Source organism: Dromaius novaehollandiae, chromosome 15 (genome assembly GCF_036370855.1).
Source record: "Dromaius novaehollandiae isolate bDroNov1 chromosome 15, bDroNov1.hap1, whole genome shotgun sequence".
NCBI lineage: Eukaryota > Metazoa > Chordata > Aves > Casuariiformes > Dromaiidae > Dromaius > Dromaius novaehollandiae.
This window is the reverse complement of record NC_088112.1, coordinates 15,969,344-15,995,959: the sequence shown is the minus strand read 5'-3', so window position 1 is coordinate 15,995,959 and position 26,616 is coordinate 15,969,344. Positions and strand designations below refer to the sequence as shown.

The window sequence follows — 26,616 nt, the reverse complement described above, 5'->3', positions numbered from 1 at the left end:
CTTGGCTACTTCTGCTGGCTTTGAGCCATTGACACATCCTGCCCAGCTTCCTGTGGTGTTGAGGATGGCCCTTTGAAATGCCCCTGGCTGCACCCAGCTCACACATGGGATCTGCTGTGGACTCTGGGCTGGCCTCAGGAGCGGATGATGAGCTCTGTGCAGGACAGTCACAGCAGCTCAGTCCTTGCATGGAGCAGTTGACCTACTAAGGGTTACACATTTGTTGGCTGGGGAGATGATGGTGCGGAGACCCCAGGAAAGAATGAACTAAGAAAACAAATGAGCTCAGTTGGGCCAGTTGTATAAGGGTTGTGCCAGATCTTTCAGGAAACAGCTTTTATAAGGAGAGTGGAGCCTTCCAAACTTTGTACAGCCCAAGTGGCCTGGAGCTGACTCTGGCCAGTCTGCTTCTCTCGAAATGTGAACCTCAGCAAGGAGGGGTTGCCTGAGGCTGAGCTAACGTTGGCTGTAAAACTGCTTTTTAGGAAGCTCTGACTTACAGACAATAGCAAACTCCCAAGAAGGGAGAGGGAGAAAAGGATTCAGTGGGATCCCTTTAGAAAGCAGAAGGATGTCTACTTTCTACCCCCTTCCCAGTCTGCTAACCTGCTCAGTATGGGCATTAATGCTGTCCACATAGTTTCAAACTTTTCTCCCAGAACTACTGTGGAGACGCTAATTGCTCCCTGCGAAGGAGAAGGAAGACAAGTCTCCCGTTTTCCAGCTGTGTGAACCTGACATTCCACCATTTGCATTGTGTCTGCATCAGAGCTGTAGATGGAGTAGTTGGTTTTCTGCTTTAGCAAGATGGCCATCTCTGCCCTAGCACTGCTGTGTGGAGAATCCCAGGCTAGCTCGGAGCCCATAATCAGTAGTTGCTTTTTCTGTAGGGCTTCAGCTAATGCTGCTTAGGTGCAGACAGTATTGCCCCAGGGAGAGTGCTGTGCTGAAAAGGTTGCCAGCTGGCCAAGGGAGGTAATCCTCCTCCTCTGCTCAGCCCTGATGAGGCCACATTTGGAGTACTGTGTCCAGCTCTGGGCTCCCCAATACGAGAGAGACATGGAGCTACTGGAGTGAGTCCAGCATAGGGCTACTAAGATGATGAAGGGACTGGAGCATCTCTCCTGTGAGGAAAGGCTGAGAGAGCTGGGACTGTTCAGGTTGGAGTAGAGAAGACTGAGGGGGGATCTTATCACTGTGTATAAGTATCTAAAGGGAGGGTGTAAAGAGGATGGGGCCAGACTCTCTTCAGTGGTGCCCAGCAATAGGATGAGAGGCAACAGGCACAAACTGAAACACAGGAAGTTTCATGTGAACATGAGGAAAAACCTCTTTCCTGTGAGGGTGACTGAGCACTGGAACAGGTTGCCCAGAGAAGTTGTGGAGTCTCCTTCCTTGGAGATCTTCAAAAGCTGTCTGGAGGCAATCCTGGGCAATGTGCTCTAGGTGACCCTGCTTGGGCAGGGGGGTCGGACTAGATGATCTCCAGAGGTCCCTTCCAACCTCAACCATCTTGTGATTCTGCGATGGGAAACCAAGCTACAGTACTGAGGTTTGGCACTGAGTTGGGTGGGAAAGAAAAAGCACCTTTTCCTGCTTCAGCGGACTGCCCCAGTGGTGCCCTGAAGAGCTGTACAGTTTTTGCCCAGACCAAAATCCTATTCCTGTATCATAGGTGACCAGTAGCATCCTGGGGGGCTCTCCACTCTCTTTTCTTCCATGGAGGCTTAGCTCTTCAGGTTTATTCCTCTGGAGTACTCATCCAAAGCCTGAGAGATGTCTTGCCTCCATCTCCTGTTTTGCCTATAGTTTTTTCAATGACCGTCAGGAACAAATAAGACTAACTGTGCTCCCTCCAGTATGATCTCAAACCACGAGAGTGTAAGGAGCTGTAGCAGTTTGGAGCTGTCTTGGTAGTGGCACTAACTCAGCTTCACTTCACAGACATGTGGGACTCCATGCTTATGATATACCTAGGCCAGCTACAAAGGCATTTTGCTGGTCCCCGCCTCTTCTTTTGCCAAGTTATCCACACAATTCAGAGCTTTGCTACAGATGCTAAGTGCAGAGCTCCTGGAAATGCTGTCTCTCACGCCTGCTTCCCCATCCCAGGAATAGCCCACGTAGCTGGCTGCTTCATGGGCTGGGACTAATTATGTGTACACTTGGGGCTGCCTTTTTTTGAAGTGAATTTGGATCCCATGCCAGGGAAAATCTGGATGTGATTTGAAAGGTGCAGAGAAGTGAATTCTTTCCGAGGCAGTGGGGAAGGGAGAAGAGTAGGGGGAAGTCCTTCAGGGTAAAACAAGAGGCACAGACGTTTTTCCACTCTTGAAATATCTGGCTTCTTTAGTGGCTGTGATCAGCAGGGTGATGTGTTTAAGGTTCTCTGCCCCTCTAGCTAGCTTAAGATCCAATAACAGTCTTTGGCTGAAAAGGAGCCCCAGCCATTTTGCTGGTTGCAATGCCTCTGGCTCTTTCTGCACCTTGCTCCCCGCTATGACTTTAGCTCTGCCTGGAGAACTCCGGTGGGAGGGAATCTTTTGCAGAGCCCTATTTCCCCACCTGTCTGTTTGGAGAGATTGATCCCTCTTTTGGGCTGCCTGCTCTATCTCATGCTGCTGGAGACCTAAATTCCTTATCAGCCCTTTCGCCATCCTCTCGTGACACTTTGCAGGCCTTGATGAATAGCCGGGGCTGCACCGTGTCGCATCATAGCCCCCTCCCCAGAGCTGGTGCAGCACCCATGGTGCTCAGTTATCAGATAAAGCAAAGCAGCTTCAGTTAGCCACAAAGGATGTTACTTCCACTGCTGGGAGATCAGAAACTTTCTGGCACCGAAAGAGTGTTTAGGGGCACACAGAGCATCTTGAATGAAGCTCCTGTGGCTTCACACTGGTGACACTGGTGAAAGCAGCCCTGTTGACACGGGGCCGTGCTCTGCAGCAGGGCGCGGGTGCCAGCCGTCGTGCTCTGCCTCTTGGCTGGTTGGCCACAAGGCAACACGCCAATGTTATTTCTCCTGTTGAAGCCCTGAACCCAGCTGTGGGCAGCTTAATGCAGAAAGGGCAATCTCTGCTCCAGAGAGTTCACTGCAGAATATGAAATAAAGGCCAACAGATTGTGTCCCCGTGTCCTGGCCAGACTGTATTAGTATAAAGAACTATTGCAGTGGGATCGGGGGGGGGGGGCGGGGGGAGGGGGAAGGAGTGCAGGAACAGGGACTGTGGCAAAGGAGAGTTTTAAGGAGGGATTTGAAGGAAAACATGCCAGTGGCTTGGCAGTGTTTGCAGGAAGCCCCTCTCCAGTATGGGGCAAAGCATTAAGATGCATATTTAGAAATTTGACAGTTTGAAGAAAGTGTGGGACAAGCAGAGGCAAGGTTTGTGTTTCAAACCAGCTGGAAGATGAAGGTAGCTGGCTTCTACCCACGTGTGCATCATCTTTTGTTACCCTCCATCCCCGCCTCCCGCAGGCGCGTGTGTGATTCTCCGCTTGAGCAGCCGGCCGGGCAGCCCACGGTAACTGATGGTTCAGCAGTCCTGTCGATGGCATTTGGAAATTGCCATATAATTGCTAAGAGAAAATGTTGTCTGCTGCTTTCGACTCCCTGATTTGTTGCTCTGGCTCCAGCAGCGAGGAGGTGGACGGGGAGGGGAATGGGAGAGGGTGGGATTCATGACAGTGTCAACCGTGGGGAGAGGATGGCACGTGGATGGATATGCCCAGCCCAGAGGGGAAAGATAGTAGCCATCTTTGCTTCATCACTGGTGGGTACAAACGGACAGGGAAGAGATTGCTGGGTCTGAGGACAAGAGAGGTTCCTGCCCTGGGATACATATTTCTCCTTGATCCATTGGGGAAGGTAGAGAGGAGGAGAGGGGTTGGGAGGACAGGTGGACAATGAAACCCCTTTTAAGGTTTGTTTCATACCTTAAGACATATATATTAAGGACATAATGTGGGCTCCTTTGAAGAGCCAACAGGGCCTCCCGGTGGGTCCTGGTACCATCAGTTCCAAATAAAATTTAACTGGGCCTGGAAATGTTGTCTGGTCTGTGCAGAGCCACAGGAGGTAACCGGGGTGCTGTGAGCCCGGAGGAGGCGAAGGCATCCCTGGCTCTGGAGCGAGGCCAGGGGCCAGCTAGCTGAGGGGTCACTCAGATGCTTGGCAAGTGGCTGAGCTCCAGGCAGCAGGACTGCTAGGACACGCCGTGTGACAGCTTTGGCTTGCACAAGACTTACAGGGACACTTTGGATGGGTTTGCTACCAATCTGTCATATCGGACGAATTCCTGCCGATGTGTGGTGGGCCTCTGGTCACCGTGGATGGAAGCAAGTAACAGTGGTGGAGGGAGGGGGTGCCCTCGCTGAAGAAGGGAAGAAAGGAGGAGTGTAGCTGAAGTGGTAGGACATAGCTAGAGCTTTGTAAGCAGAGAGCATCATGTCCCGGAAAGTTGTGAGCTATCCATTGAACTGATGATGTCTCAAAAGAGCACCAAGGCGCTGTACTGTGATTTTTCCAGGCTCCCCTCCCAGTAGGGCAAGGAACAGCAACCGCTCCTTCCCGTTAATTCAGAGCTGACTGCCGCTAAAGAAAGGAAATGGAACCACTGAAACAAAGCAGGCGTCAGAGCTAGCGAGATTGTATCAGATGGGTCAAAAGGGGAGGGAGGGAGGGGGTCAGACAGGGCAAGGGAAAAAAGTATGAATTAGCTGAGGGCCCATAACTGTTTCCAGCCTGTTTCCAAGGTCTACCACATTTGCCCTCTGGCTGCTGAGCTGGGGAGACAGGATGCTTCCTCTCATCTCAGAAGTCCTGCAAATGTGGCCAGATACTGGCTTTGTGGTAGGCTGGGATTTTTTGGTTAGGTTTTCCTCCGTCTCCAGCCGCCGCTGGGGAGCCAGCTGTGCTGACCATGCCGCTCTCACCGAGGACCTGAGCGCAGCTGCTGCGGGCTGGTCTGTTGGGAGACACCTCGGGGGGTTACGCACGGCCGCCCCCCGCCAGAGAAGCGCGCATCCAGGTAGCTGGTTAGTTTTAAGAGCAAACCAGGGTCAACACAGAGATAAAACGAATAAACAAACGCTGGAGTCAGCAGAGGGAAGCAGGAGACGTGGCTTCTGCTGCTTTGTTACTCTGGGATTCGTCTTTTCTTTGGGTCGGTAAAAGCCGTGGTTGCTTTGGCAGGAGCTGCGTTAATCTCCGGGGAGCAGAGCTGGCCTGGGCGGCAGGACCGGCCGCCCTGAGTCCCGCGCTGCCGGCAAGGTGCTGCACCTCTCCTCCGCAGGGTGCCGGGAAGAGCACATGTCGCCCTCCGGGTGCCTCCGGAGCCTCCGCAGAGGCTGGATCTCATTCTCTGCTCCTTCCCCGTGGTCGCCACGGGGTGCAGGGGTGGTGGGGGTCTGTGCCTGGAGACTGCCGAGGCTGAGATCCCTGCCTGCCCCTGCTGCTTCTGGGTCGTGTCTAAAGGACCTGGAGATTTTTGGAAAGCGCTACATAAAAAGCTAGATATTTTTATTATTTTTGGGTGGTGAAATTTGATTTTGACTCTGTGCTCCCCTTGGGGTAAATATTTCTGGTGGTTTACTTTTTCCTAAATAAAACTGATCCCTGTTACTCCAAAGCAGTCCTACAATAATAAACCGATCTGCCTTGCCTAATTCTGCCCAGCAGCTGTAAGCAATCAATAGTGTATGAAACGTGATATAAGAGGAGATATCACAGGGAATGTCCTCCCACTGTTGCACTGAAGATCAGCAAAGAGAGGCTTCATTTGCTTTGATTTTTTTTTTTTTTTTAAGGAGTTGCATGGATTTCGGCTCTCTCCTTTTTGGTTTTATTCCTTCCAACTGTAAAGGGTGAGTTGTGCTGGTCAGACTTCTTCAGTCAAAAGGCTGATAGAGAATAACAGTACTTCCAGGTAATGCTTACAAAGCAGATGCTTGCAAAACACCTAACTGCTGCAGTGAAAGGGAGTAACAAATGCGAATCAAAGCAGGTGCAATGCTTTAGTGCAGCCGTAGTTATATGAATGTGATGTAGCACTTCATAAATGTATTTAGCAGAGTGAAGTGTTGTATAACATATAAAACTGAAGAACACCTTCTAAACTGGAACGTGCACATAGAGTGTCTTCAGACCCATTGTCCTCCTCAGAGGGGCCACTTTTTTCCTGTAGGCATTTTCTAGTTTTTAAGACCCAGATAGAGCAGGCAGTGTGTCCTGTAGTCTGGCGTACTTCGCCCTGAGGCTCGGAGGCTTGTGAGGGCAGTCACTCTGTGTGGTGCCTTCCCTCCATCTTCTTTTTCCAAAATCAATTTACTTGGCATGTTCCCGGGTGATAAAAGTTCAGTCCACTTCTCCTAGCTTTGTGTGGATAGAGGACAGTGTGTTTTACTACGTTTTCTTGTGCGGTGCCTCTTCTTGTGCTGACAGGGAGGAAACTCTGCTCTAACTGCAAGTGCATAACTTTATTCATAGGTAAATATGAAAATCTAATAATTTCCTTTCAGCCCTCGGAGTGCTTGAGTTGTGGGAAGAGTGAGGAGCTAGTGAGGTGGATGCTGCGGCAGTACGTCCTTACCAGCTGATTAAAGAAAACCACTAATGAGAGAGACTTGCCAGATTATCTCCCCCCGCCATTTTCCTCTTTGTATTTCTCATGCTGATGTTGATGCTGAGGGTAGGAGCACTGCTATGAGGATGTTAGGATTAAACAGTAACTAAAGTGAATCTCATCCAAGGATGTTCTTACATAGAAGGTCGAGGTGATTGTTATTACTGGAGTAGTTTTTGCTGAGTTTGCAAGCATGCAGGAGCCAAGGATCTGAACGGTTGCATCACGATTGTCGTTGCCCTTGTCTTGCCGGATAACATGAAGGCTGCTAAGTTTGCTCTCCCTTTGCTGTAGCTCTGCATCTCTCGTGCTGCAGAATTACTGTGGGAACAGTGCAGCCAGTTGTGAGACTTTGCCGAAAGTAATCCAGCCCCAGGGACTTTTCCCCCTTTTCTACTGGCATCTTTTGGTGCTGATGTTTCTTCCTCCTGTTCTGCATGGCATGCCTCCTCCTGCCAAGTACCAGGCTAAGAGTTGTTGCAGGCTCCTAGAGGCAACCGGAGAAGTGTACAAAGCAGAGGACACTTGGAAACAGATGTGGGTGATTGGCACCATTGCCTTTACTCTATCCCCTGGAGCTGAAGCAGTGAAGGATGCAGATACAAGATGAATGGCATCGTGCATTTCCCCTGCATTAGATGATGTTAAGCCACGTGAAAAGCCCCAGTGGCAGCAGTTACTCCTGTTTTGCAGATATGGTCAAAGGAAGATGTGCCCAGGGTTTCCACCTTTGCATCCCCTTGACCCAGCAAGTTGTCCTTCCTTCCCTTCCAGGAGGAAAGTGTTTTCCTGCTCTCTTGTTCTTTAAGTCAAGGTTTTATAGCCATATTTGGCAGCACTGGGAGGGTCTGCAGTTTTGTTAATTAGGCGTTTTGTTAAAAAACAGCTTTTTGTTAGAAAATAAACTTTCTTGTTGAAAAGTATTAGCTCTAGAGCAAATCAAGAGGGGAACTGGATTTCCTGTTGGTTCATACTTTCAGTGCCTGGACTAATTTAAGATCACTTCATTTGTTGTGATGTATTTATTCCCTGTAACTATACTCTTTTATTATTTTTATTCACTAGCATCTGTTTGTTAAATGTTTAAGTATTCCCACACCCAGAGTTTGTTATTTTAGAAATTTATAATGTACCCACCCATCAGTGATTTCATCTTGGCATACTTAAAAACAATACAGCTATTCCTTACAATTGGCAATAAAATTATTGTGATCCATTCATCTTTTTAAAAATCATTGTTCAAATAGAAAACTGTACGGAAAGTATACCATGATTCCTCATGAGAGGGGGAATCAGTTGATCATTTGCTTTCTGGAAAATAATTGCTAGAGGTAAGGAAAGGAGCTCCGAGCTGGTTGTCGCTCCCTTTCCCTCCCAGCCTTTCCAGACGAGTTCTGTTCCCAGGCTATTGATCCTCAAAAACAAAAGGACAGATTGCACAGAGGGGCATTTTTTATTTCACTGTACCATGAAGACTGCCAGACGTGGCTCTGGCAGACTGCAAGAAGGAATGCATTTCAGAGCAGAGCATTTCCCACCATGAACATCTCAGCCCCGCGCTGTCAACGTGACATAAATAAGAAGCAGTCGTTCTGGTATGAGACAATCTGACCCTTTGAATTTGACTGGAGGGCAAGTGTAGAGCTAATACTGACTGTGAGTGCTATGTGCTCCCTTTGACAGTCCAGTTTTGAAGGCATTCTGTGTTATCTGAGCCTAACAGGAGATTTGGCTCCTCCATAAAGTTCTGATTCATACTCCTAATATGCCAAAGTTGCGTTGTTTTAGTTCATCTCTGCTTAAAAAAAATGCGTTGGCAGCCTGCAGAACTCATGCATATTCCAGTTCCTGGACAATTCAGGAAGTAGCAGAGTGGTGACACAGCCCTGGTTTTAAAGTTGTGATAGACATGGTCATTTTGACACATCCTGTTCACAAGTATCTTGGTATCACTGAGCCTCTTGTTTCCTCAATCAATGCCTTGGCCCCTGCGAAGGTTGGGCGGGGGTTGAAGCCAGCTATGGCACAGCTAAGGGCTGTGTGACTCTCCAGAGTGCTTTTCCCTTTTCTGATGTTCTTTGCAGAGAGAACGTGTTGATATTTGGTTATGAGAGGAGTTTGGCTTCTGGGTTGCCCACTGCTGCCCCCTGATAAGGGAGGGGGTTGCAGGGGCAGAAACGTTGGTCTCGGTGGGTATGAAGCTGTGGTTAGAAATCCAAGCAGGGGCAAAAAGAGGTGACTCTTTCCTGGCATATGGAAGGTGTCAGGAGGAACTTGAGGGAACTTTATTCTGCCTGCACCATCTTTTAGGTTATTGTATTGCAAAGCAGTGCTAGTATATATTCCTGGTGCTTTGGAAAGTGCCGGTCTGAAATTCTACCACGTACCAGCCCTTTTGATCACTCAGTCTATATATGTATCTTTTTCACTGTCTGTTAATGGCTTTTGTCTTGTTAAATGCCAGAGAGGTTGTTCTCTGTGAAAGCAGCTTGAAGCATTTAGGACTCATTAGACTTCAAAGGGAACAGGCCTGTACCACAAGTGAGAGGGGAGGAAATGGAGTGGCAAGAGGATCCCATTAATGGAGAATAAAAATAAACCCCAGACAGGAAGGAAAATCCTATAGGTCTGACTCAGAGCTGCAATCCTAAGGCTGTGGCTTCAAGGACTGATTCAACACCGAAGCTGCACAGAGAGGTGCCCTCTGGCTTGGCTTCTGACCACACTAGGTTTGAGCGCCTCGAGCTTAAAAGCTGAAGCCTGGAGCAAGGCTAAGGTCCATGCTGTCCTTTGCAAGGATGTCTGCTTTTTGGGCAAGCGCTTCCATTTGTCAGTTAACCTGTGCAACCATGACTCTACCACTGCAGTCCAGCGTGTGTGACTGGTGCAGCCTCTGGTTTTGCACACCAGCTGACTGCGAGGTGTCAGGCACTTGCTTTGATAGGAGCTCTTCCTCCATCTTCACCATGTGGAGGGAAGCCCCTTGATGAGGGAAGATGGGAATGTAGCTTGCTGGTAATTGTTTCTTCCTCCCTCTCCCTCCCCCTAAATATGCTTGCTGTTTTAAATGCACTTTAATAAAGTATTTAATCTGTGGGAGGGAACATGCTTCTCTAGAGATAAGGTGCTGTTGGCTAGAACAGAATATGTAGGGAATAGATCTCGTCAAAGTGGTTCAAAAGAGATGATACCCAAATGGAAGCCTCTCGCTGACCTGCTCTTCTCTGTTCATTTCTCCTGTTTCAGGGAAGATCCTCTTCCGCCGAAGTCACATCCGGGATGTTGCGGTCAAGCGTCTGATACCTATTGATGAATACTGCAAGGTAAGGGAGGTTTCTAGCTTCATCACTTTGATGAGGCCAGATCCTGTTCTACTGACAGAACGTAACTGTGTGCCAGTGCTGGGAAAATGGGAAGTGTGGACTATCCCTCACTATAAAACCTTTTCTTTGTACTCCTGTGATGGGACATCCTCCCTCTGATTTTCCTTTCATACCATGTGATGAGCACTGCGGGCTCGGAGGCCTGCACATGCTGAGTGCAGGATGGCCCAGCTCCACTCCAGCTCCCACCGTGCTGCTTTGCTGTCGCTTTCTTTCCTTCTTTTTCTCAAGTTAGGACTGAAGGACTTGGTTTCTCAGGGAGCAGTTCCTTCCCCTTCTGATGGGACCTGCTGTTTTATATAGGAGACAGCACTTTCTTGGTGGGATGATCGCAATCTGGGGCATAAATTCACATGCAACCATTACATATCTCCACAATCAAGGCATGTTTCTTTGATGTTGAATAATACTCTAATGTGTGTGTACACATAGGACCATCCCATGTTTCTCCAAAAGCTGCAGTTATAATGCAGCCCAGTCCCCATTTGTCTACTGCACCTTCACCTCCGTTTCCCCATGCTCTTGCTTCCCGTACCTGCTTGTTGTTAGCCCACCTCACGCACCCTCAGCCATGTGGAGTTTTCATTCACCTCTCATTGAGTTCCTGCAGGTGTGGCGACCACTGTAAGTTATTTGCGCAGGGTAAGTTGTCTTGTACCTGTAGAAACTTACTGGGAGCCAACAGAGATCATCTCTCCCTAGAGGCAAAATACAATTGATTGTCCGTGTCTTTTCCCTGTAAGCCTGTGATAATCTGCTCCATATTTTTATGAATAAAAGACAGTGCTTAAGTATAAGGCAAATTAGGTTGTTAGGGCAATTTTTCTGGAAAGAAACCCAAAATATCTAAGTCCACAAAAAAATATTTTCACATGAATAAAGTACAGTGATTGAAATCAGCCAGTATATGCCAATGCGCCACATCTCATCATGTCAAAGAAGTGCACTAGTACTTGCAGCAGCCATGAAGTGATCTGTAAGTAGAACCAATACTTCCAAAACACAGTCTGAATGCTATTGAAAGCATACATGAAAAGTGCAAAACCCCAGGGAGAAGATGGGGAAACAGTGAAATGTTAGTCCTATTCCTTAGGTGTGGAAGGTGCTCAGATGCTGCAGTAATGACTGTGGCCTAGGACATTGCATGGCAGGAGAGACTGTGGGCTGGGACTTGGCCAGGCCTATAGAAGGAATGCTCTGACCAGAATCACAAGTACCAGGATAAAGGTGAATTAGTGAACGTGTCTTGACAGCTCTGCAGTGGGGCTGCAGGTGAAAATTATTGAGGGCCAGGGTAGCAGGTGAGAGCAGTGACAGAGAGGTGGTGCAAGGTGTGCTTGGAACCAGTGGTCCAAACAGGGAGCAGCTTGGGCAAAGCTCAGGGTGCAGCTGACTGCGTGGCTCCAGGCAAGTGGATCAGCCCCTTGTTTTCCAAGTCACTCAAATGTGCCAGCGATGTACAGACACACACAGCCATAAATTGAATTTTAGAGAAGAAAAAGTCCCTGGGTGATAAGAGGCTGTAGCTGTCTGTTTCAGAACAATGCTGTTAATGGCGTGAAATATAATGAATCCATTTGACTTAACAACTGGAACATAATGGCTGATGTTATATGACCCACTTAGAGAGCAGCTCTCTCCTCCTCCCGTTAATGCATTACCAAGTAATAAAATGCCCCCCGTGCCAGGCCTTCCCGTTTCTGCTACTTAGCTGTAAAGCTGCTGCTGAGATGGAAGGTGGATGCGGGACCGAACAGCCATAGGGACTTGGGTGAGCAAAGAGCGAGGGGGAACAGAGAGACTTCTCCTCGTGGGCACGTAGTGCTGCGGGTCTCGCTGCAGAGCCCCTGCCAGCTCTCCCTGGCATGTTTATTGTTGGAGGTGGCTGTGCACGTGCTGTGAGAATCCACCCTTGGCCAGAAGAAATACAAAACCTGTTCTAGCTTGCTGTGCATGTGGCACTGCTTAGTGAGAATCGAGAGTTAAATGAAAATGATGTAAACAATTTCCTACAAAATAATGTGTAGGAAAGTTTTTGCTTTTTCTTCTGGGAGGTAAGTGAGTTTTCTTCAATTTCTGAGAGAGCCTGAGAAATTCAAGGTGGAATTAGACAAGGGGAGCGAGGGAAGGAACCGCTTTTTTTGTAAAGCAGTGCTCTTGCTGGACTCAGAGAAGGGCTCTGTTCTGGCTCCCTCCTTGCTGAAAACCTGGGCAATTTAAAGTAAGGTCCAAGAAAAGCAGCAAAACAATCAGAGCTGGTAAGAGTAACCAGTTCCAAGCTGAGTTTTCAAAGGACTCATTGTACCATAGGACTGACTAGGAGGGGCAGTGGAGATCTGGAATTTTTTCCCATTGCTGCTGTTTATTCTCTTTATGTTCTACATTTTCCCCTGAATGTGGGAACTGCCTTCCTCCAGTATAAGGGATTTTGAGGAAGTCTTGATTTGATTGTAGCTGGAAGAGTTGTGGTGATGCGATGCTCTGCCCCTGCAAGACTGGACAGACCTCTAGAAAAATCCCTGCTAGAGAATAATCCTTTCTCACCCCCTGGAAAATGGATTTCAATCTGATAAGACCTGTCTGTCTTTGGTAAATGGCCTTTCTCCTCAGGCTTGCAGGTCGCAGAGCAGGTGACTTGCAGTGCCTCCAGCAATGTGGACTCAAGCCCTGTGCTGACAGCCCTCCCCAGCGGGAGGGTGGGCTTGCTTGGCTCAGCCGCCGCTGTGTCGAGTGAGTCAGAGCTGGGTGGGCTTGCTTCGAGGTGTCCTGAAAAACGAGCTGCGGTCCTTGCTTTTTGTCCTCCCGGTGCAGGGTGTTTTCTGTTGTCATCCCTTGCTATCAGAAGATAGAGAACCTTCTCCAGGCCACAGACCCAGAGCGTTTCTGGCACAAAAAGAGGAAACTGTTTAGATCACAAGATGCTTGGTACTTGGGGAGTGACATCCACGTGGAGATGGCATCCATGAAAATCTGGTCTCCTGGATAGCCATTTGTGCACCCAAAAGCCAGGGAGCAAGTAGCTTTTTTCTCTCCAGTTTCTCACATGATCTTGGTTACAGCAGGCGCCTGATTAGTGGTTTGACTGTCTGCTGTGTTGCCAGTGAATGACTCTGCAATGAATGGCTGGAAGGGCTTTTGGGGGCCTGCAATTAGGTCAGTGTGGAGCCACATCTGATATGTGTGGTAACCCCAGGGCTTTGCATATATGGCTTTGTCTCTGGTACAGAAGTGAGCAGAGATTCACAGTTTGCCCACACTTGTGTCACAAGACTGCTGTGACAGCAAGTGGAGGGGAGAGGGAATTACATAGGAAATTGGTCAAATATCTGCTCCAGCTTGGGAAGCAGAGCTGCAGCACTGGTCCCTGCTTCCAAATCTTCCTCCTTCAACTTCTTTTAACTTTTTGCAGTCACCTCCATCATGGTCTCCATTCCCTTCCATGAGCAGAAATCAGAGCAGTGCACTCTGCACTGGTGTTTGCTCCCACCCTGCCTTCCTGGCACAGTCTTCCCACCTCATCTACAGTCCAAATTGGAAGGCATCTGCAATGGCTCTGGCCCAAAGCAAATATTGGTGTTCCAGGCATTGTCCCCCCAGCTCCTACAAACACCGTTGTGTAATCACTCACACTCTCACCCTGCAAGTCCCACCTTTGAAGCCTGGCTTTTTGCAGAAGACTTCCTTGAAGGGAAGGGGGAGGTGCAGAGGCAGCTTAGAAATCCTGCTGTGAGCATGAGTAGCAGCCTTCCAGCCTTTGCCCTGACCAGCTGGTCTCCACTCTTTTGCCTCCCGTTCCTTCTCTCTCTGCCTCTTCCTGAGTTGTCATTGCCCAACAGCCAATTTCTGTGATGTGCTAGTCAGAACTGATGGGAATGAGAATGTGCCATGTATAAACTGCTTATCCTTTCCAGAGGAAAAACAGCTCCATGCATACAGTGCTGCCGGGAGCTATGGGAAATGGAGCCTGGCCATAGCCAGATGACTGGTGGTCAGGATGGGCAGCCCCATGACTCCTACGCTGCAAGGACGTGTCTGTCCAACAGGCTAGAGCAGGCCTAAGATGGGCCTGGTCTGTCTCTGCTTATTCCCCTTCAGTCTTCAGATGTGGTTCAACTGTGTGTTGTGTGTGGCATGCTCCATCGACATCTCTTATGCTCCATTCTGGTGTGTATTTGCCATAGCTGTCCCCTCCCTGGTTCTGTGCTCCCTGTTCGCTGAGGACTGGGTAGGTGCCAGGCTTTTCAGCACTGTGACTTTGTCCCTTGCAATCCAAAGGCCAGTTCTGACTCGGTTCCTTGCCTACTCTTGAGAGCCGTGCTTCATGTCACTGGTGTCTCTGTTTCATCCACAGGCTCTGATCCAGCTGCCTCCCTACATCTCTCAGTGTGAGGAGGTTCTTCAGTTCTTTGAGACAAGACCCGACGACTTGACTCCCCCCAAAGAGTAAGTTATTTGGGCGGTGGCTTCTCAGAACTACTGTCGGGGCAGCAGTGAAATGCAAACTACTTTGAGCTCCCCGGCCTCTGTGAGTGAGTCTGGCATTCATAGACAGATTCCCTCGCAGCTCACAGATCTGGGATGTGGATGCTTTCATGATATCCTTGGAGAGGGAAAGGGGGCTGTGCAATTTCATCTGGACAGGTCTGCACGCTCAGCCGACTCCAGGCATAGCCTTCTCCAGTGGGGAAGTGGAAGCGCTTCTCTGGGACACAACGATACATTCGTTTCTCCCCTGAGCCAGCCACAGTGCCACTTACTGCTGGTAAAAACATGCTCAGTCTGAAAAGCCTCATTTCACGTGGGAACTGCCAAGTTGGAATTGACTTTCAGTTCCTAACAACCTCTGCCTCGTTTGAAAGGCCCCTTCCCTTAGCCATTTCTGTGAGCCATCCATAACAACACTCCTGACTCTTGCTTTCCATTCAAAACAAGGAACCTTTGCAAGGAATCTCGCGTGCCTTACGCAACCCTGTGTGGTTATAAGTCTTGTGACTATGAGCTACTTTGGCCAGGAGCCACCCATCTCTTATTAATCACAAGCAGCATAAATCTGACCATCCGCCTCCGTCTCCTGCTATGCTGCTCTCTCTTTTTATGCTGCATGTGACACTATGTGCAGCTCTACCAAAGGTTGAGCAATGGAAGACACTTGATTAATTGTGCAAGGAAAGGCAGTAAATTGATTTGACATTGTTCTGTATTGGAAGGGTGTGGAAGTAGATAACAGGATTTTGTTTTTCTCCTCTGAGAAGGAACACTGAGTCTTTCAGGTTTCCAGCTAAGTGTTATGCTTGCGTGGATTATATCTTCTCCCTGGGTTTTAGATTTTTTTCATTCACTCACTTAATTCCCTTCCGCCCCCTCCCTGCTTTCCTCTTTTGGCTCCCGTTTCTCTTTGCTTGGCCTGTTGTCATTCCTTCTGCAGCTAGCAGTCATTTGATGAAATTGGTCTGAGGGCCCCGGAGCCCATTAACTAATAGCTTGCTGTCGGCTGGCGTTCTCGTCCGTCCTGCCCCAGCCAGCACTCACCACGTAGCCTGCCGCCCCGATGGTTGTCCTTCAGCTAATGCAGCCGCTAAGGAGCAGGAAAGAGATACAAGAAAAAGATGAGCTTACAAGGACGTTGGGTGGGGGTGTACTGCAGGGTTAGCAGCCCCTGGGGCACTGTGGGGCCTGGGGGCTGCCTGTGCATGAGCCTTCAAGCTCCGTACGAGAGGGCAATGAGCTGCTCTGTGCACGGAGGCACCTGTTGAACCAGGCTGCAGCTGAGGCACCATCACACATGGTAGATTGAAGGGCACCCCTACCTTCAAGTCTTGCACCCGTTTTTATGACCCGTACTTGTAGACTGAGCTAGGCACTGGCCTGAAATCGGGCAGGGTGGAGGCTGTAGCCAGAACAAGGAGCAAATTGAGGTGTGGAGGCCCCCCAGGACACCCTTGGGGCACCCTGCGTGTCAGCCCCGAGAGCAGTGCACCTCACTGTGCTTGCCTGTGTTTGAAGCTGTTGCTCCTGGTGGTCTGCACATGTCCACATCACTGCCTTGCTGTGTCTCCCTGGTTAGTGTCCAGCAGAACTAACCAGAGGAGAAGAGAGGCACCAGCCCACACTATAACCCCCCCAGGAGCGCATCCATCGTGGAGTCCGTGCTTGGATACATCCTGCAGGGCCTTGTGCGACTGCTGAGCAGCTCCCGCGTGCATGGGGAGCTCACTGCAGTTGCTGTGTGTTTGTGAGCGTTTGGCCAGGGCCGTGCTGGACGGGTGAGCCAGGGATACGCCACTGAATCTGACAGTGGGTCGTGCTCCCTCCGGCTGCCGGCTCCCCTCCTGGAAGGAGAGGTGGGTTTGCGGGACCGAGCAGGAATTAGCGGGTGACCCTTGTCCATTTGCCTCCAGCAGCAAAATGCCACAGTGTCTCAAGGACGTCTCTGTTGTGTTTCGTATCCCAGCCTGAATGCTCGATTACAATTCAAAATGCTAATTAATAAAAGTCCTTGACTCTCTCCTCTGGAGAGATTGGTGGGAGCCACTTCCCTCGCCCTAAGTGCTGTCATGCTGCCAGCTTACCAATAACGATATGAGAACTATGATAGACGGCTGGGCTTGATCAGACGTGATGGCGTGTCTGGGGTTTGGCCGGATGTCATCATTCATAAAGCAGATAAATACTTTTCTCCGGGAATTTGAAAGGGAGCCAGGCCATGAACAGAGTAAAAAAAGGCAGCTTTTTATGCTGGGTGGCTGAAAGGCGGGAATGAGGGAGGAAAAAAGGACGGGTCAGCATGCTCATTGCCAAGCCAAGCAGTCGTTCTAGCGGCACCGGGGCCGGCGGGCTTCCTGCTCCCCTTGCCTCCGCGTCCCTCGCCTGGGCGAGAGCCACAGCTCCTCGGCCTGGCCGCTCGGGCCTGTCCCAGTTCCCAGCAGCTCCTGGGGCAGCAGAGGCTGCCCCGGGGTGAAGGGCTGTGCCTTGGGGCCTGTGCTGTACGTCCCGTCTGTTTTCTTTTCCCTGTGGCGTGGGTGGAGAATCCACCCAACTGGCATCACCCTGGGACCTGAAACTGCTTTCCAGAGTCAGGAGTTGCAGTTAGCTGCGGTCCGTGGAGCTCTGTGTTTAACTGCAAAGGGTGAATTTAGTTCTTGGATTTGGCAGCGCTTGAGAAGGGAAGGAGGAGGTTGGACAGCCGGCACGTCTATCTCTGTGCTCCTCTGCTGTGTTCCTTCGGCTGGCGCTCCGATTCAGGGCTTTCCTTGTTCTTCCTGCAGTTCGGTTTTCTTCGGTGCCCGTCTGCCAGCGTCGAGAGCACCAACAAAAACAAGTTACAGCTGGTTTCCAGCCCTGTAAGCTGCATTTTCAAAGCTTTCTTCAATCTCTGGCCTGTTTTACCACCCCCTGCCCTCCTTCTGGCACATGCAAAGGGAGATTGAGTGGAAAGGGATTGAACAGAGAGGGAGAGACTCAAATGCAGCCTTTGTGCATCCTTTCTTTCCTGTTGCTTCCAGTTGGGCAGTAGATCAAAGCCTGAAGTGGAGCTGAGACAGGAGTCTCTAGCAGTCTGGTGATGCAGCAGGGGGTGAAGGTCTTGCTCCATCCCCTCCACATGCTCTCCAGCTTTCCAGCATCCTTCTTCCTGGAGGGGCCACTTCAAAAAGGAGAGTGGATTGAGGCTGTGGTGTTTCCATGGGCAGTGACAGCTGGTGGCTTTTATGATGTGGATTCTTGTCTGGGAAGTTCTGGACTGAGGTAACTAAACTCATTCACCTCAGAGGGCTGCCAAGTGATGTATAGGAGTGGGGTTGTGGGAAGAGGTGGTTCCTTAGAGCTCTTGGGGGGAGAAGAGAAATGGTTATGAAAAGAGAAATCCTCCTGAAACTTAGCAATCTGTGGGAATGTGGGATTTTTCTCCCCGGTGATGGAAGCACTGTGAAAACTATAGTGCTCAAAGGAGAGAAACCATCAAATTCCTGCTCCCGGCATATCTCAGTAGGTCAGACCAGCAGCAGGATGCTCGGCTCTTGAGGTGGGAGGTTGCTATGTGTACTCTCCTCCCTCTCCCGCCCCTCCCCCCCCATGCCCTTTTTCAATTTAAAAGCAGTTTTTAGCTGCAGCAGAGAGCTTCTGCAATAGGGCTGGGGAAGTTTGAACCCCTGGGCACAAAGCCATTGCTGAGTCAAGGCATTCAGCTGCGAACTCTCTTTGCCAGCTGAATTTCGGCTCTCCGATGTGCAGGAGCCCAGGTTAACTCTGTAGTGAAGCAGTATGCTAAAAGGCTATTAAATAATTTTCTGGATTATACAAGTGGGAAGCAAGGGGGAAAGAGTAGCCGTCCAGAGACTTCCCAGAGCCTGCAAAGCTGCCTGTCTTGTACGCTGTGGGTACACCTAGTTGTGGGAGAGACATCTTTCTTTAAGGGGCTTTTTTCTTTTCAGTAGCTGGGCATCCCAGGTTAAAGTTGTGGTTTTCACTCTTTTAGTTTATGAATGCCTGATTTTTTTTCCAGTGGAGGCACAGACACCTGCAGAGCAAATTTAGTATCTGTTAACACTCTTAAAAGGCATCCTCATACATCTCTACTTTCTCCCTCTGGGGGCCTGTGGATTCACAGTTTGAAAGCTACTGGCTTCAGGAGATACTGTTCTCTTTAAAAGACGTAAATTCCTCATTTCCTTCTGTAAAGTAGCTTTTTCCTTATGTGTCTGTCTTCGGCAAGTCTTCTGAAAAGGGAGGGCAGGGCTGATGGCTGGCTTGTGCTCCTCGGCCGCCGGAAGGACCTGCTGAGGGAGGCCTAGCACAGGCCTGGAGCGGGGCAGCAGTCCAGGCACACTTAGGCTTTAAAGGCCTTTTAACAGCTCGTGACCTTTACAAAATCGGATGATAGTTGAGGTGGATGGAGTACATATCTCATCCGAGGCTGCAGATCGTGTGGTTGGATCTGTGCCCATCTGCCTGTCCAGTCTTTGGAGACTTAAGGCGAGGAGTTTGGCAGGCAAACTTTAAGGTCTGGTCCTCACTGTTTGCTGAGGTTACTTGGCTTTCCCAGCTGGCCCTGGTTCTTGTCGCTGCCACCCAAATAGGTGTATTTGAGACAAGATATATGCAGTGCTTTTAGCTTGCTAGGTGGGCTGTGTTGTGGCGGGAAGCAGAGAAACCCCAAATCTAACCTGCTTGGTCTGCAGATGAACGAGAAACCTCCTCAAGCAAACGTCCTCCTGGAAATGCAGCGTGCGGACCAGTTTGGCTGCTAGTTCCCAGTTCAGCTGATCTCAGAGCGGTTTTCTTTAAGCAAGACCTGGTGGCTTTCTCTACCTATGTCTTAGCTGGCAGCTGCTGAGTTTCCTGGGAGCAGTGTTGTTGCAGGATTGTGTTCAGCTTTACAAGATTGCCTCTTGGGCTAGGTTATCTGCTCATTTCTGTCAAGAAGTGTAGTGGCAGCCCAGACTGGCGAGTGTTCACCCCCTTACCTTGGTGTACGATCTCAGGTACCGTTCACAGCAGTGGATATCTTCCCAAGCTTCCCAGCACTCCTGCAGCTCTGCTTGGTGCCTGCAGCTTATGTTGCCATGGGTTATTGCTATACATGCAAAAGACATTGAAGATACAGAGGAAGCACGGACAGACTACATTTCAATTCCAGTGGTATCTTCTAACTCTGACATTGAGCTGTACGCAAGCACAAAGCCTCCTGAGGATTTCCATCCAAGGCGCTGACCTGTGGTTCAAATCTACCTGCCTAGAAATCTGAACGTTACTCGGCCAAGGTCCCTTCACGGTTGCCTGGAGGGCCCCTGCTTTGCCACCAGATAGTAGAAACTGGACAGATTCGTTTCCACTCTCAGCAGAAGTTGAGTTTCACTCCAGTTTTCATATACCTGGCATGAGGCGCAGCCTCTCCTCCATTCCTTGTCCCAGCTTATTTGAGAATGTTGTATCTTCTCCTTCCTCCCACGTGCGTGGCTTGCTGGATTTCTGCATCCCCCCTGGGGCAGCAGCAACATGTCGCCATCATTTTGGCTGCCTTGTGCTACTGCAGCTTTGCCTGTCCCCTGGGCAAACACATCCTGGGCAAACTCCACTTGCAGCAGGGCTGCTGAGAGCAGCTGAAGCCTGGGACAGCTTTTAAAAATGATTTTCTTCCTTCCTTTATGTAAATGTGGGCACCCTCTGAGCTCGCATCCTCAGCTTGTGTTCCTGTTATTTCTCCCAAACAGCCCTGGGCTAAAGAGAGAGGTTTTTGGAGTGTTTCAAGGGCAGTTCAGCTGTGCTGCTCTGGAGGTTTTCATTGCTGGGGTGGAGGACTGAGTGCAGAGGGAGTAACCACGTTCCTCCATCCTGTGTGCCGGAGGAAGCTACCGTGAGAGGGAGAATGGAGACAGCAGAAGCCACATCCCTGGGAGGTGGTGGTGGGCTGAGCCCTGGCTGCTGCTGACACAGCGAAGGGCAGTGATTGATGGGGGCTGCTTGCCGCCGTCCGGGATCTAAGGTGCATGATAATGATCTGTGGCCAAACCAGATGAGGAAAGCATATGCTGCTAACGAGGTTATGCCTGCAGCAACTTTGGCAGCCCTTCATTATTCTGTGAATGCTGAAGTTGTGGTGATGTGTGATTAGGTGGGAGTGGGAATGGTAGTGCAGTAATGGATTGCTTCCAGCACACAACCTGACAGGGACTGCAGGCACTCACCAGCCCCAATAAATCAGAGAGGGGAGAACTGGGCCAAAATGAGAATCAGGCCTGATGTGATCTGATTGTGTATGCTTGTCTTCCAGTGGTGTGATTGAAAGGTCCTACTTAGGGCCATGGTACTGGCAGATAAAACTAAAAGATTTGAGTTTCGTCCAAAGCGGCAGCAAAGGATGCTAGACAGATGCATGTTTGCACCACAGCAACAGGGAACAAATCTGTTCTTTTCCCTTGTTTGAATGAATTTGTAGTGCAAACTCGCAGCCTGTGCTTCCAGAGCAAAAGTTTTCCTTGTCATCCTTGCCCTGTGTTTGGGAGGTAACAGGTGCACAAAATCCCAGGCCAGGTGGCAGGAGATTTAACAGGAAAAGGAGATGCTCAGGTCCCTCCTGCAAGATGGAGTGGAGGAAACCATTCCAGTAGCCTTTGCTGATAAACTAGAGATCCCTGAGTTGATAGATGTTGGTTTGGATAAGGACGCTTGTTGGCTTGTGGTTTTTGAGCCGTGTCCCTGCTATCCAGACAAATTATAGCTTGTATAATGAATTGTTTGTTTTGCAGTTCTGCTGGAGCCTACGTGCGGATTCGCCAGGAGCTCAGACTAGATCTCAGCTCCAAAATGCTGGTCTCCCTCACTTTCAGCTGACAGCTGTCTTTCCTGGATGACAGCAGAGATAAATATCTGATGCCACTGTGCAAAAATACATTATGCTTGAGTGAGAGCTCCTTGCATGGATAGGGTACTTGATTTTCTATCTGAAGAGGGCAGCCTTTTGAGCCCAAAGGGTTCAGCTTAGACAGCTCTCCAGTGGTTAGATGTAGGGGCACGCACATGGGACCATGGCATGGGGGGCAGGGGACCTGTTCAGTGTTCTGTGGAGTATTTGTGTTAGCCCACCAGTTCTCCTGGATAAGAGCTCTGTTGTAACCCAGATCTCAGTCTGTCTTGCTTGCATAAACTTCGCTAAGACTTCTAATATCCCCAAGCTTGATGAATACTTACAAGATCAACTACCTCCTGCTGGCTATTTTGATGGCATTACTGTATTATGGAAGGATCTTTTTTTTTTTTACAAGGAGCTATTTTTTTTCTGCAGGAAATGTTTTCTTGGAATGGTGACTTGAGACCTGTCACGTCTTGCGTGTTGACTGCAAGTCCTGTGGTTGGCTTTGCAACAGCTAGAGTTGTGTTTCTTGTTCCTCATCTTGTGTTCCTCATGCACCACAGTATCTCCTGCTCTGTGACCTCCCTGTGGCAGGGGCTGTGGGGCAGCATTTTTGGTGCATGATATCTCAGACAGCCATGCTGTGTGTCAGCCAGGCACCTGCTACCTAGCAGGGCACCTTCCTCCTACAAGTCCCCCTAGAAGATGGACTTTGCCATCTGGCAACGTCAGAGCCACCTCCCTGGAGCACACCCAGTGGGCTGCCTAGCCTAGCAGCCACAACCAAAGTGGATGTCTGGGAGAGTTTAAAAGGGGGCAAGCATGTAACAGCACTTCTCTAGACACTCTCATAGCCCTTGAGGTTTTTCTGGTTTTATAATTAATAGCTTTTAATATTTCTTGCCTGAATTATGACCAGTTACCCTTTAAGCCCATGAAGGCTTTTAGTCTCCACAACATCCTGCAGTAAGGAGTTTAACAGTTTTCCCACACATTGTTGAAGAGCAGCCTCCTCCTGTTTGTTCTGGACCTGTCTCCCTAGACGCTAGCGCTGCAGCCTTGTGCTCCCCATCTCGGCACTCCTTCCCATCACTGGATCCACAGAGATGCTGTCTGATGCACAGAAGATGATGCTTGAGAAACCCAACTTTCTTCCCCTAAAAGAAGTAGCATGGAGAATATTAATTGGTCCTAAAAGTTCTCTACTTACGAGTTTCCTTTCATGTGTACTGTGGATTATTAGATGCCTGAAGGACACTGAACTGAGCCCACTACACCCCAACTAATACCATCTTGTTGACTCAGTGTTGCGATCCCTGTTACACTGAAACTGTGCCTTCAGTGTTCCTGACCAGCAACTGGCAAAGTCCTGGGAAGCAGCTGAAGAAACAGTGCTGGTTTTTACCCCTTGGGGGACTTGGGGAGCTCTGTGGGGCTGGTTGGTGGCACATACTCCCAGCTGCGTAGTGCTGCCCTGTGGTAAATGTGCTGTGACTGCCTGGTTCATCTGTACAGTCTGGCTGTCGCGCGGGTGAGAGCTAGATGAGTTTCCCAGCAGAAGGCAGACTGGCCTTTCCTTTTTCTCTGACTAGAGGCCCTGGTTTCCAGGAGGCTCTGCATGCGGGCTCTGCTGTGTGCCTTTCCCTGGTCCGTGGGGAATGGAGGAGGAAGGAGATGCTGCTGGGAGTTTATTGCTGTTTCCTGTCTTGTCTGAGCTCTTGTCCCCTCTGAGGTGGTGGGCTGGAGCTGCTGGTGTCCAGACCTGCAGCTCTTTGTATTTCTGCCAAGAGCGTCCCAGCAGCAAAGTGAAATTGCAGCTCCTTCCTTGCCCCCTCGCCCAGACAGAGCAGCCGGGGAAAGGAAACAGGGGGATGAGTTACATTAATACATTTAGCAGCTGGCAAGGGGAAAAACTACAGCTCTTTTCATCAGAGCCCTCCCGTCAGTGAAGGTATGCATTGCGCACCTGCTTTTCTCCATCGTGCTTATCTGGACTTACTTTTCCTCCCTCTGCACTTGCACCATCAGCACTTACTGCTCCACGGCAGCAGGTTATTGCAGGCAGATGCAGTTGCATACCACTGTGCGTGCACGCGGGGCGAGGGAGTGTGTGGACAGACAGAGCACTCAGTGGGGCCAGCTGGAGCAGGACTGAATTTACCAGGGCTTATTGATAAACCCTGCTTTAGCTCTGCAATTTGACCTTTGTTTGGAGACGTCTTTGGGATGCCACAACACCAGCCAGCAATGCCAGGCAGTCCCATCACACTTAGCAGTCTGGTGTTGTTCCCTGTCCCTGGCTCCCTCCTTGCGTGGTCCTGCTGACCTCCTTCCCTTGCCTGGACTGGGCAGGGAGTGCTCCTCTGTGGGTGCCTCTGGAGCTGCAACATCAGCCCTGCCTGCACCGAGCAGACTGGGAATGTGTTGCCAGGGTGAATGGCCAGTCTCTGAAGGCAGCAGAGTCCCTGCATCACCCCGTTGCTCCAGGGGAATGAAATGTCTGCAGTAATTATGTTCTAAAGAAGCAGATAAGCTTGAAAGTGAACAAAGTGGAACCCAGCTTTGGCTTATTTTCTTGCTGAGCATGGAGGGATTTCACTGCTTGGCCTGAAAACAAATGGAAGCGGGGGAGGGTTGTTTTGCAAGTGGAGTTCATTAAAAAAGGAGGGCTCCATCTGCTTTCAGCAGCTCTTGGGCTAGTGCAGCCGCCTTTCCTAGCAGAGGTCCGGCAACTCCTGGCTTGAGGAAGGTCCCCTGTATAACCAGGTGAAATGTTGTCTTCCTTGGAAGCTGCACTACCTACTCTGTGCTCGTTACTCTTGCTTGAGGTGACAAGGATTGATGTGTATATCCTGATACCAGAATATTTTGCCTTGGCCAGATGGTCTGGCTCTATCACACGTGTGAGTTTGAGGAGTAAGGAAAGCAGTTTCCTCCATAAGCGAACAGGGAGCAGATTATGGTAGCATTTCAAGGCCGCAGTGGCAAATTATGTAAATAATTGAGAGTTTTTTTCGGAAACGTGGTCAGCTATGGTCAAAGCTGGTGATAGCGTTGGTGCATTTGTTTCAAATTCAGGCTAGTTGGGTATCTTGGCTTATTGGCAGTATCCTTGATTTTTTGAAGGCTTGTCTTGGCCCGTGTTTTTCCTGGGTTTATTGTTTGCTTTTTTAATCTTCAAATGCCCCAGATTTCATTTTGCTTGGAGAAGGTTGTATTTGTGCTCTGGGTTGGAGGCAGTTTAGCAACCAGAGAAGGGAAACAGGACCTGTGGTTGCTAACCCATCTCAACAGCTATGCTGCCCATATTGTCCTTAGCAAGAGAACTTGTGCTGAAGCTGCCTCATTTTCACCTCATAACCACCAATATCTCCTGCTTCCTCTGTCCTGAAGGCCACCTTTTCTGCTGTACAGTCCTGGTGTACATCCTCTCTGCAACACTTTCCATTGAGTTGTTCTGTTTTGGGGCATAAATGCTTGCCCCTGCCTCAACCACTTCCCATCCCACCCTTGTCCCTGAGGGAGTGCCAGGACACAGAGAAGCTTCAGTATTTCCCTCTTCAGCAGTTTTCAAAGTGGTGGCCATTTCTGTGGTGGCTCTGGTCTGTCTTGAGAGTTTGGGGGTTATGGGCTTCCCTCACTTCTGAATCTTGGGTCAGATCATCCCTGTCTGCCTGTCTTTTCTAAGTGACTCTGTGAGTTGTGGATGTCAGACCAAGCTGCTGTGGTGGCCAGGCCAAGAACTGAGCCTCAGCCTACAAAAGAGGAAGGTGTTAAATTACTAAATGGAAGGGAGGAGAGATGGACTGTTTGCAAGGCTGGTTATATCCCACATCATCCATGGGAAAATTAACTTGTGTAAGGAAGGTCGCATGCTGAGTTGGGACAAAGCCAAAACTAGGCCCAGTGTGCTTTCACGGGAGCCACGCTGCAACCACTGCATTGCGCTGATTTGTCATTTCACAAACAACCCAACTTCCCCTCCTCCCTCTGCTCATCATTTTCTTTCTCTTTTTCAGAGAACCCATCGGAAAGAAGAAGTCTGGTAAGGACTCCTTTTTTTCTGCTGTTGTTTCATCAGCTCCTCCTTTTTGCCCCCAGCCTTGGTCAGCTGCTGCTGGAGCTGGGTGTGGGTGCCTGGTCTGGGGCAGACGCTGTTGCGCACCACCACTGTGCTCCCTGTTGGGGTGATGGCCACGTCCCCTGCGGCATCGCGATGTGGTGTCCTGCAGGGCTTACCCTGGATTCGCTGTGCTCCCTCCTGATGGTGCTGCCTCCTTCCAGCCAGGGCTGGTGGGAGGGAGCAAGAGTGAGCAGAAGGGCACCTTCCCAGCACCACCTCTTCGGGTTTCATTGCAGCCTCTTCTGGGTCTCAGCCCCGAGTTCCTCTGCACCTCTGATGGTATCTGAAGGGGGACTTGCAAAGAGAGTGTTTCTCCCCTGTTCATGAGGAGGTGATATTGCTGAAGAGGGAAGAAGCTGGGGCTTTCGCCAGCCTGGGGCAAGCTCGCCGGCCTTCCTTGCTTCCCGCAGCTCTGCAGCAGCAGAGCATCCTGGGGAGGGAAGGGACTGAAGCATGCAGCTCTCCAAGCTGTACTGGGTTGCATGTTTATTTGTTAGTCTAATTGTTCCTGCCGTTGCTGGCACCTCTGTATTTGTTTCCTTCCTCCCCTCATGCTTTTTCTCCCATCATTTTGTTCCTTCATCAGGGTTTATCCAGAGAACGGCTTCTTTCCTTCAGAGAGGTAGTAAAGAAGCTCGCTACCTGGGCCTTGCTCTTGCTTTGCCTTTTGCCTGGGTGACACCTGCTCTTTCTATGTGGGCAAAATCCCTTGCAAGAAGCTGTCACATCTCCTGTAGCTTTCTTTGGTTGCTGGTGGACACGGGGAAGTAGTGCAGAGCTGAGAGAAGGTATGGTGGGCTTTGGGACCTCTGCTTGGCTGAGGGTTGAAGCTGGCTCCTTGCTCTCTGTTAGTACAGCTCAGCTCAGAGGTTGGGGGCTATTTTACAGCTCCCAGGCAAAGGGCAGGACTTTGTCTTCAACCAGAAATCGGAGGCTGCAAAATTTCACAGTACCCTCAAGTCTGGAGGAAGGTCTGAGCTGTGTGATGAATAGCATGAAGTCAGAAGTGTCCCAATCTTGTGATACTTTCTGCTTCATGATTATACCATGATTGCACGTTTTGGGTGGAGGGCAGGGTCTGGGGTGCACTATTCCTACGCCTCAAGACAGGGAACATATGTCTGTGCAAGATCCCTTAGTTGG

At 49.9% G+C, this 26,616-nt stretch overlaps 1 protein-coding gene across 2 annotated transcripts in view; it reads left to right on the top strand.

Annotated features, from left to right (window-relative positions):
- Window positions 1–26,616, top strand: part of SH3PXD2B (SH3 and PX domains 2B) — an 87,340-nt gene that overhangs the window by 40,857 nt on the left and 19,867 nt on the right. Inside the window, exons 4-7 of one of the 2 annotated variants that reach the window (XM_064521026.1) lie at window positions 9,867–9,943; window positions 14,355–14,446; window positions 25,370–25,395; window positions 26,060–26,095. In XM_064521026.1, the coding sequence (XP_064377096.1) occupies window positions 9,867–9,943; window positions 14,355–14,446; window positions 25,370–25,395; window positions 26,060–26,095 (231 nt within the window). The remainder of the gene's footprint in view (window positions 1–9,866; window positions 9,944–14,354; window positions 14,447–25,369; window positions 25,396–26,059; window positions 26,096–26,616) is intronic. The other variant, XM_064521025.1, reaches the window with a different exon arrangement.